At 42.1% G+C, this 12,084-nt stretch overlaps 1 protein-coding gene across 1 annotated transcript in view; it reads right to left on the bottom strand.

Annotated features, from left to right (window-relative positions):
* Positions 1–11,314: 11,314 nt before the first annotated feature.
* The window catches only part of LOC144674427 (sodium/hydrogen exchanger 3-like), a 159,520-nt gene continuing 158,750 nt past the window's right edge, over positions 11,315–12,084 (bottom strand). Inside the window, exon 16 of the mRNA XM_078535794.1 lies at positions 11,315–11,907. Coding sequence (XP_078391920.1) covers positions 11,315–11,907 — 593 coding nt within the window. The remainder of the gene's footprint in view (positions 11,908–12,084) is intronic.

The raw sequence follows: 12,084 nt of genomic DNA, 5'->3' as shown, positions 1-12,084 counted from the left end.
ATTGGTGGACCTGGCATCAGGAAGGGGCAACCTGCTGACAGCCACACACTGCCCTTGCTGCCAGGTCACCTACAACCCCCTTCCGCCATCACTCACCTATGGCCTGGGTCCTTGGCTTGAGGTTGGTGTCATTCCAGCAGCAGCCACCACCTTTCCGGTGGCGCTGTATTCAAAACAGCCAACTCTGATTGGCTGGCAACTCTTGGTAGGCGTGATTTCAGTCCCAGGGCCTTGATCCTGGGGACCGGCCCGCTGCTATCCTGTCAACTGCTTTGATTGGTTCATACTACTGGTGGGCCTTCCCAGAAAGAAATGAAGCAGGGGCCTCGCTGGCTCTCCAGCCAACTGCCAGAACCTCCATCACCAGCACAAGATTCCACCCTATTAAAATTGATTTCAGAATAGGTGCAGGAGAATCAAAGAATCAGGAATCTTAGCACCATAGAGTGGCATAGCACAGAAGGAGGCTATTGAGTCTGAGCCAGCTCTTTCTCAGAGCAATCCTGTTAACGCACTCCCTCATTCTTTCCCCATATCCTACAAAACCCATTTAGGCTAGAGAAAATGCACGGAGGTACAGGAGTAGGCTGTTCAGCCCCTTAAATCTGTTTTGCCATTCAATTAGATCATGGCTGATCCATGTCTTAAATTCATCTGTTCACCTTGATTCGATAATGCTTAACATATTTGCCTAACGAAAATCTATCAATCTCTGTTTTGAAAATTTCAAATTTACCCCCAGCGTCAACAGCATTTTTGGGGGGAAAGAGAGTTCACTAAAATATAATAACTACCCCCCGACCTAACCATCTCCTTTGCTATCAGCACAGTTCAAACCACATGGTTCAAATGAGACTATGATTGATGGAGCCAACCATTTTGCATCTGGCATGATGCCCATTAGTGGCAGGAAAATTCCCTCGTCCATCAAGGGCTGCCTTTCAAACACAATAATGACATCGGATAACGTTGGTCGATTGCTCAAGCTTCACCTTGATGCCATCTGCACCTCTTAATGTTACTCTGTTATGAGCATGTCATGTGCCACGAGCTTACCTAGTGCAGTAATTCAGTCTTGTGGCGGGCTGCGTAATACAAAGCACAGGGACATGTGTGAATTCTGCCAGCAACACAATCAGCTTGAGAATTCTAGTTTTTTTTTATTCATTCATGGGATGTGGGCAGCGCTGGCTAGGCCAGCATTTATTGCCCATCCCTAATCGGAGGGCATGTAAGAGTCAACCTCATTGCTGCAGGTCTGGAGTCACATGTAGTCCAGGTAAGGACGGTAGATTTCCTTCCCTAAAGGGCATTAATGAACCAGATAGGTTTTTACAACAATCGACAATGGTTTCATGGTCATTATCAGACCTTTAATTCCAGATTTTTATTGAATTCAAATTTCACCATCTGCCGTGGTGGGATTCAAACCCTGAGGGGAGAATTTTCTCCCCGTCGGGCGGGTGGGCGATCTGGGAGCGGGCGCGGGCAGGCGCGGAGCCAATCGCCACCTGCGATCAGCATGCGAGCGAAAGAGTGCAGAAATCTCCCTGAGGCACGGAGCTGTCTCAGGGAGATTACTTTAAGAATCAAATATTGTAAAAATAAGAGAAAAAATAATTACTCAGACATGTCCCCTCTTGACAGTGTCACATGAGCTGGGACATGTTTATGTATTTTAATAAAAAAATTTCTTTAATTTGGAAACCCTTCATGAAACCTCATCCTGCCCATGGATGAGGTTTCATGAGAAATGCGAAGGCCGCCTGGGCTCTTTGCCTGCCCCGCCAACCTTAAGGTTGGATGGGCGGCCCAGACAATCAGTTTAATTAGGTGATTATTGGCCTTAACAGGCCTCTGACAGTTCGGAGGGTACGCAGCCGACTCTGGTGCGCACCTGCCGAACTGAAGATCAGAATGACGCACGGTGACGTCAGGACGCACGACCGATGTCATCGCGCATCATTTTATGCGTCAGCGTGCTGGTCCGACCCCTGCTCACTGACCAGAAGATTCAGGCCTGAGTCTGTAGAATACTAGTCAGTGACAATACCACTATGCCACTGCCTGCCCCCTTACAGGTCAATGGTGTACTAAACATTCAGATTCAGTCCAGGTAGTTGAATGATTAAGGCAGAATTAAAACAAACACCAGAGATAATAATTAATTCAAGCCACCCACAAACTATTCAATCGGAAGTCAATCCATAGATTTGTACAAGACATGAATATCTTCAACCAGGAAATTGAGAAAACATTCCCAAAGCCTCAACAGGAGCACGGTGGTCAAGATACAATGTTTTAATTACAGGCCTCCTAATCGACTTTACATCAGTGGCAAAACCCAGCCTCAAATAGGATTCCGCTTTCTGATTGGGCATGTTCAGTTGGCCCTGGTAAGTGTACTGGCGAGGGACAAAGGCATGGTTAGGCCAGTTGAAATATTTTGGTCTAAACCAGCTGGTATAAAGTGGGAATTTGACAATTGGGATGTTACACGTGCTCCTATGTGAGAAGTGAAAGCTGGCATGGCTATTTCTGTTCCATGGAGGAGGGAGAGGGAGAAAGGAAAAGTAAAAGAGCCCCACCTATCAACAACAACTTTATTTATGTATTTATCTAGCAGCTTTAATGTCATAAGATGTCGAGATATTTCATCGGACTGCAATAGGACATAAGAACATAAGAAATAGGAACTGGAGTAGACCATTCGGCCCCTTGAGCCTGCTCCGCCATTCAATAAGATCATGGCTGATCTTCTAGTGTTTTGATTTCAAGATTCCCATCTAACCCCAATAACCTTTGATTCCCTCAGCTAGGGGAAACAGGTCTTTCCTGTTTACCCTATCTAGGCCCCTCATAATTTTGAACACCTTAGTTCAGTCACCCCCCAGCCTCCTCTGTTCTAAGGAAAACAACCCTAGCCTATCCAATCTTTCCTCATAGCTGCAATTTTCTAGCCCTGGCAACATTCTTGTAAATCTCCTCTGTACTCTCTCCACAGCAATTATGGCCTTCCTGTAATGTGGTGACCAGAACTGTACACAAGATTCCAGCTGTGGCCTAACCAGCATTTTATAAAGTTCCATCATTACATCCCTGCTTTTGTATTCAATGACTTGTCCAATGCAATCCATATGCTTTCTTTACCATTTTATTCACCTGTCCTGTCACCTTCAGGGACCTCTGAGCGTGCATTCCAAGGTCTCACACTTCCTCAAGCCCTCTCAATATCCTTCCATTTATTGAGTATCCCCTTGCTTTGTTTGCCCTCCCTAAATGCACTACCTTATACTTTTCCGGATTGAATGTCATTTGCTACTTTTCCGCCCATTCAACCAACCCATTGATATCTTTCTGGAGAGAACAGCTATCCTCTTCACTATCAACTACACAACCAATTTTTGTGTCATCTGCAAATTTCCCAACCATACCTCCCACATTTAAGTCCAAATCATTACTATATACAACAAACAGCAGGGGACCCAACCCTGGAAACCGCTTCCATCCCTTGCACACTTTTTAAATATTGGAACAACATTCACAGACCTCTAATCCTCTGGTACCTCACCTGTATATAGTGAGGATTGGAAAATGATTCCCAGAGCATCAGTTATTTCCTCCTTGGCTTCCTTTAACAACCTGGGATATAATCCATCTGGCCCTGGTGATTTATCCACCTTCAAAGATGCTAGTCCCTCCAGTACTTCCTTTCTCATTATGCTTATTGTATCTAATATTTCACACTCCTCCTCCTTAACTAGAATGTCTGCATCATCCCTCTCCTTAATGAAGACAGAGACAAAGTACTCATTGAGAAACCTGCCCACATCTTCAGCATCAACACACAAGTTACCATGTACATCTCTGACAGGCCCTACCCGTTCCTCCGTTATTCTCTTGCTCTTAATGTACTGGTAAAACATCTTCGGGTTTTCTTTGATTTTACCTGCCAATATTTTTCGTATCCTTTCTTTGCTTTCCTAATTTCCTATTTTACTTCACCCATGTACTTTCTGTATTCCTCTAGGCTTTCTACAGTATTAAGCTTTTTGTAACTGCCATAAGGTTTCTTTTTCTGCTTTATCTTACCCTGTATGTTTCTGGATAGCCAGGGGGCTCTAGATTTGGCAGTACTGCCCTTTTTCTTTATGGGGACTTGCCTACGCTGTGCCCATAGAATCTTGCCTTTGAATGCCTCCCACTAACTTGACACCATTTTCCCTTCTAGTAACTGAGACTAACACCAGTCCACCTGATCCAATATCACCAGTTCACCTCTCAGCTTTGTAAAATTTGTCTTCCCCCAATTTGGAATTTTTACTCCTGTTCTATCTTTGTCCTTTTCCATAATGATGCTAAATCTAATTAATTACATTAAGATCGCTATCTCCAAAATGGTCCCCTACCGTTACTTCATCCATTTGCCCAGCTTCATTTCTTAAGACTAAATCTAGAACTGTGCCCTCTCTCGTTGGCCTCGTTACATGCTGGCTGAAAAAGTTCTCTTGAATGCAGTTCAAGAATTTTGTGCCCTCTGTGCCCTTCACACTGTTCGTATTCCAGTTCATATTAGGGTAGTTCAAGTCTCCAACTATTACTACATTATTGGTTTTGCACTCAGAAATTTGCCTACATATTTGCTCTTCTAACTTCCTTCCACTATTTGAATGTCTGTAGTACACTCCTAGCAATGTGGCTGCCCTTTTTTAATTTCTGAGTGCAATCCAAAAGGCCTCATTTGGTGCTTCATTTAGTATATCATCCCACCTCACAACTGTAATTGATTCTTTAACCAACAATGTTACACCCCCACCTTTTTTATCCCCCTCACTATCCTGCCTGAAAACTCTACATCCAGGAATGTTGATCTACCATTTTTGCCCCTCCTTAAGCCAAGTTTCTGTTATAGCAATGATACCATGCTGCCATGTATCTATCTGTGCCCTCAGCTCATCGGCTTTATATGCGTTTACATATACACCTTTTAATACTGCCATATTCCTATGCTATATAGTTTTTAATCTGTACGTCTTCTGTCTTTCAGGGTCACTTGCTAATTCTGCATCTCCTGTTCCCTGCTCTGAATTTGCCCTCAGGTTCCCAGCCCCTCCCAATCTAGTTTAAACATCCCCACCACCGCCCTCCCCCCATCAACAGCACTAGCAAATCTCCCTGCGAGGATATTCGTCCCAGTCCTGTTCAGGTGTAGACAGTCCAGCTTGTCCCAGTGCCTCACATTTCTGATGCTCTGCCTTCTACACCAGCTTTCCAGCCACGTGTTTATTCACTCAATTCTCCTATGTCTATACTCGCTTGCACATGGGACTGGGAATAATCCTGAGACTACTGCTTTAGAGGTCCTGGTTTTCAATCTTCTTCCTAGCTCCCTGAGATCAGCTTTCAGGACCTCATCCCCTTTCCTACCTAAATCATTGGTACTAACATGGACCATGACCTCTGGCTGATCACCCTCCCCCAGAAGATGACCTGACGCCACTCCGTGACAATCTTAACCTTGGCACCAGAGAGGCAACATATCACCCTGGTGTCACATCTAAGGCCACAGAAATCCCTGTGTCTGTTCCTCTAACTAATGAATCCCCTATCACTACTGCTCTTCTCCCCACCCCACAACCCCCCCCACACCCCACCCCACCTCCTGTACAGCAGAGCGACCTATGGTACCACAAGCCTGGCTCTGACTGCATTCCTCTGAGGAAGCAAACCCCTCACCAGCATCTAAAACGGAAAAACAATTGACCAGGAGGACCCCAGGGGACTCCTGCATTACCTGCCTGGTTCTCTTGGACTGCCTAGCGGCCACCCATTTCATTCTGCCTCCAAGCTTCTCAGCTGCAGTGTGACCACTTCTCTGAATGTGCTATCCCTGTAGTTCCAGGCTCACAGATGCACCATTGTAATTCCAGCCGCCGCTCAAGCTCCAAAACCCGGAGTTCTAGGTTCTGGAGCTGGTGACACTTCCTGCACATGTTGTCATCTAGGACAGCGGTAACATCTGAGACTTCCCACATATTACAGGATATGCATTCCGCATGATTCAATTCCACATGCTTCAATTTACTTTCCTTACATTAACTTTATTTTACTTTGGTTTACTTATGCTATGTTATTTTACCTGGCCTTGGCATAACTTTACTTCTCTTTGCTTGTGTTTCTTACTGAAACCTAAGTAGCTCCTTCTTTTAAAAATAACATGTTTTTCTAATTCTCAGCTTCTTGAAGACCCTCCCTAACAGCAGTTTCTCACCAACCGATGAACTTATGTTTCTCCTGTGATATCACTCTTGGATGTTTTCAAAACTCAGCCCTCTTGTGCAGCCTTCCAACTCCTGATCTCCTGCAGGCGGAGAAAGATAGAGAAAGAAAAAGAAAAGAGCACCTCCCTCCCCTCCTCATCGAACTCCCATCTCACCAAACCCTTAGTAATTCCACTCTGTAACAGTGCAATCACTAACAGGGCACTTAACCTCTCTTATTTATATTACTGAGATTCAGGCGAATCCGGTAGTTATATACCGATATATATGCATATATTATTGATTATTGGGCAGAATTTCATCTCGGGAGGTGGCACAAAGCTGGCGATGACAGACGGGTTTCTTGTTATTCACAATGCCTGATTTTTAATTCTATTGACTGCTGTGGCTCTAATTATGACGTGCTGTGTATAATGCACAGTCAATTCCATTGCACCCATTTTCACCATCACCTGAGATGAGTTACTATCCCAACATGTCTCTGTAACTGTATTTACGCAATGATAAATATACTTTTCCATTTTGGCATTGGCTGTGTAAAAGATTTGGGAGGTGAAAGTCATTTTGGCGATAGCGTAACAACAAGAGGTAGTGACTCACAGTCCCTTTAGAGTCAATGGAAAAGACTATTGGACGGAGTGTAAAGTGGGGGAGGGGCATCGATTTGCTGCCACCCACTTTGCACCATCGCCCAAGACAAACTTCACGCTCCTGATCTCAACAGCTGGAAGAGCTTAGAATAGCTTGGTGTTGCCATAGTGATAGCATTTTCATCATACACCAATTTACATAGTTATATTTAGCAAAATCACATCAGATGCCCTTCTTCTAAAGTCTTCAAAATATTATGATTTTGGCTGCTAACAACTTGGAAAGCAAGACTAACTGCAAAAATCCCCTACAATGTATGAACAACTGTAAATCACATCTGGACTGGCGGATTTCAAATTCTGCCAGCTGGCTAATTTAGGAATATAGGCGCTGGAAGTTATGTCTGTCACGGGTTATATACAGAGAAAGACAAACAAACTCGACATTTATATAACACCTTTCATATCCTCAGAAAATCCCAATGTACCTCGCAGACATTGAATTATTTTTGAAATACAATCATTATTATGTAGACAACACACAGCTAGTTTTATACATAGCAACATCTCACAATGAACAATGACATCAAGGACAAGTTAATCTGTTTGGATGGTGTTAGTTGACTGATTAATTTTGTTCAAGAAAATGGGAGTGGGGTGGGGGTGGTAAATTCCCCTGTTCTTTGAAAAAAAAGCCTTGTGATCTTGGAAGCCTGTCCAAACCTGAACAGATAGATCAGACCTCAGTTTTATGAATTATCCTAAAAATGGCACCTCAGACAGCGCATCCCACCCTCTGTATTGCACTTGGAATGTCGGTCTGGATTATGGGCTCAAGTCTCTAGAGTATAACTATGTAAATTGGTGTATGATGAAAATGCCATCACTATGGCAACACCAAACTATTCTAAGCTCTTCCAGCTGTTGAAATCAGAAGCGTGAAGTTTGTCTTGGGCGATGGTGCAAAGTGGGCGACAGCAAATCGATGCCCCCTCCCCAACTTTACACTCCGTCCAATAGTCTTTTCCATTGACTTTAAAGGGACTGTGAGTCACTACCTCTTGTTGTTACACTTTTGCCAAAATGACTTTCACCTCCAAAATCTTTTACACAGCCATTGCCAAAATGGAAAAGTATATTTATCATTGCATAGAGTGAGACTTGAACGCCCAACCTTTTGGCTCAGAGCTGAGTGCTACCACTGAGCAAAGGCCAACAGAGAGGAAGAGCAAAGATTTATATCAGAAAATGTGAATAGCCAGCAGTAGTAACCTCACATTACAGGAATGACAACCAAATCTGAAAGAGTTGGATTATCCCAAATAGCCAGAGCCCCAAATTCAACCATTTCGTGATATCTCCAATGCCAAAGCGACTCGATAAACACTTCTGAATGATCAACCGAATGATCGATAGATCACTTATAAATCAGAAAGTTCATAACCTCAGATTAACATTTTAAAAAAAGGGAAACAAATAAAAAGTGATCTGAATTTCAAAATGTTTGGTTTTGTCCCAATTTTAATAATATGATGTACAGAGATAAATGGTCTCTACATCAACGAGCTCTCTATAAAACCAAGCTAGATGAAAAGTTACAGTTGGAAGTAACTTGGCACACACCCAAGGTTATTTTACATTCCTGAGAAAACACTTGCAATTTTATTAGATTAAAAGACCCACTATTTCCTTTTAAAAATTTATTTTAAAATATATTTTTAGTCCCAACATGAGCTAGTAAAACTTTGGACACAAAGCCATATTATTCAGCAAGTATAAAACATGTGGAAGACATATTAAGCAGAACTGGGTGATACATCAATGTACAGTTCACATTACCAAATTGCAGACATAATAATGTCAGTTTTGGATCATAAACAATACTTGACTGGGTCAGGTTTCGATTGTATACAATTTTGATTGGCTGCCACATGGAGGTAGTGGTAAGAGCCAAAAACACAATGTAGCCCTGTAGATCCATATTAAAGGCAATAGTCATCATTTCACGTCAATAAATCAGCATCTAAAATTCAATCCATCAAATCTTGTTACTTACAGCATTAACCAACAACACTTTGAAGTTTACGATGCACCATAAACCCAAGTAGGACTATTCCATTATTCAACAAAGGGAGAGAAGGATGAAATGAAAACATGCAAAATAAGACAAATCCACTAAAAAAACAACTGGCATAGAATAGAATCAGGCTTACCAAGGCAGTGTCACATTTACAAGTTATTTCACATACAATGTCCATCATTTTACATTGAAAAAATATTCAGCCCAATAAATTGTGTTTCTACACAGATAAACATGAAATGATTTTTGCTACATATAGCATAAACTGAATATCTAGTGTATGTAACTGAATTCAGTGTGGATAATTATACAGTTGGAATTGAGTTATTCCCCACACAATGGATGCCTGACTTCAACTGAGCAGGAAGCAGGGGTGGTGAGATAGCTATTAGCTCAGGGAACTCCTATATGGTTCCTAGAGTCTGGTTATAGAGTAGTTGTTAGTCTGGGAACCAATCCTATCAATCAAAGATGTGCAATAAGGCATATAATAATTAGGAGGGCAATTTCACAATTGGAATCTCGATATCTCTCACCAAGAGAACAGAATTTCATAGGTTGAATATCTGACGCACTGTGATGATTACATTATCACTCCAAGGACCAGCTATCTAAGTTTACATCTGTAGGAAACAGATACACAAAACGTATCAGCCACCTTGTGGTCAAATGTAAATCTGCAACCATGCAGCTTACATCATTCACTGAGCATCTTGGTGACAGTGAAAGGGATTAATTAAATAGGCACATGGAAATTTGAATCTCAATGACACTTACTAACCTTTGCCTAACAATGTTCCTCTTCCATTGGCACTCAAACCAACAGTGGTGTGCACACTGCTAACATGATATTTTATGTTACTTGCAAAGGAGGTTGGCAGCATTGATCAGGGCCACACTGCGATAAATAATGTTGTCCCTCCATATTTGAAATGCAGGGAAGGGAAAGTTGTATCTTTACAAGTGTAGACTGATGGCAACTGGGGAATATTTTAACACAGTCCTTCGAAGACAAACAATTGCAGCTAGCCTGTGCTGGTTGGATGTCTCATACTCCCACCTGTTGAGGGGAAAAGTCAATCACTGCTGCAACTACTCCTCACTTCTGGTATCAGGAACTCACTAATATTTAAATTTCAATTTTCCCCTCTACAATTGTATCAATTGGAGTTTAGTACGAACAGGTGAAGGGCATTGATTGGATGGTTACTTGCGCACATATAAATGATAATTACTGATGTAGGAGTAGAGTGGAGTCAGGAGATATATACCTGTAATGTTTTACTCTGTAAATAAACCTATTCCAGATTGGCTCTGGTTTCCTCCTTCACCAACTAGCTATCAAGAATATTACATGAGTATTCAAATGAGAATATCTAGGTTCCTTTCGCAAAAAACAGGGGAATAAATAGGGAGGAGTTCATGGTTTACTTTCAATGATCAACAAACCCTATTGCCTATCCACCAGAATATTCCCTCCTGCATTGCAAGTGACAAACTTAAATGTTAGTCCTACCTAGACAAAAAAATATGAAATCCTAATTGCATTAAAATTCTCCCTTAACCCAAATTGCACCATTTTGACTTTTGTTGCAATTTAAGGTGATAAGTCTTAATATCTTGGATTAAAATGTCACACCATATTTGCTAAAGCCTTATGCTACAAACATATATTTTCCATCACAATATCTTGTCATCTTCTCGTATACTTTTGACACCAGCAATGCTAATATTCAGTTGAATATCTCAATACAGAATGTCAGGTTTTCAAATATTTACGCAAACAATATTGCCTGCACTTCAATTGTCATTTTAAAAATCTTTGACCCCCTGTTTCCTGGATGCACACTGGTGGGTTAACTTCCACACCTCATAAGTTTTACAACACCTCATCATCAATGACAATTGCTTATGTACCTGTCCTTCTCTCATATAAAACATTTCTAATGCAAAGTATGAAGCCTGAACTGTAACAAAAAGCCTACAGCACAAAACATCTAAAAAAAAATAAATGGGATAAGGAAGAAAAACATCTGTAAATAAAATGATGATTTCCCAATAAATTTTCAGACAAGAGCTTTTCTGCATTTCCAGGGTTGTAGTGAGATTTGTTCTCCCCTCCTGCACAAGTTTGTGTATTTTATAGAAAACTGTGGATATTAATTCTATACCCTTTAAAATTATTCTGTAGAGCTGCATCAATTTCCCCCTCTATGATCCAAGATTGACATCCTTGCAGAGTTCATTTTGGTGCCTGTACATGAATTGCATATTCTGGAGATGTATGGCACAGCCAGAAGATGCTCAGCTCGCTAATTAAAAGGTTCTATGCAATCGCTGGTGAATCAAGAGGACTGTTGTGCTTAAAACTGTGTTTCTTCTTGTTCCAAGGCATGAGGAGGAATGTGACAAGAGACTGGCAGAGACCCAAGTTTCTGGAGAACTGGATAACGCAAAGGCTTGGGCCGGTGAAAAGATCGTCGATTCTGCACACGCTTGGCTGCCGCAGAGTGCATCTTACTGTCCTTAATGATCAATGGCTTCTGCTCTTGCACCCCAGGGTCTTTTGGACTGTTGTCCTCCAGCTCTTCATTCAGTGTTTCAGCACATGGTACTTTCACGTCGAATTCTTCACTGTCAAGTCGAGTGGGATGGTCTTCTTCATTAAGCTTCGCCTCACTGGTATTGTCAACAGTTGATTTTGAATTGACTTCAGCGGAGCTCTCTTCTTGTGCCGCCACCTGTTCTGAAATGGTGGACACTTGGGATTCTACATTTTCCAGTGAAGAATAGCTTTGGACCCAAGCCTTCTGGAGATAAGATGGGAAGATCCTCGAGGGTCTCTCAGAACTAAGATCATCTTGACTTACCTGGTCCTCTTCCCTGGAAAGTTGTTTCGCGTCCAAGGTGGAAGGGCTGGGCAATGGAGGGGGACTTGGGATTGATTTAGAGTTACCTACATAATAAAAAAAAAGCAAGTCAGTGCATGAACACAAGACACAGCGCGTACTTGTTCAAAATCTGAGCAGCCCACCATTCTGTTCACAAAATCGTCACCTCAGTCCCAGACATGAATGGAAATACATTTCATTGGGAGGCAGCTCAGCAAGAGCAGAAAAGGATCACATTTGTG

This window comes from Cetorhinus maximus, chromosome 3 (genome assembly GCF_964194155.1).
Source record: "Cetorhinus maximus chromosome 3, sCetMax3.hap1.1, whole genome shotgun sequence".
Lineage (NCBI taxonomy): Eukaryota > Metazoa > Chordata > Chondrichthyes > Lamniformes > Cetorhinidae > Cetorhinus > Cetorhinus maximus.
Note: the sequence above shows the minus strand (reverse complement) of the source record. Positions and strands in the feature narration are given on the sequence as shown.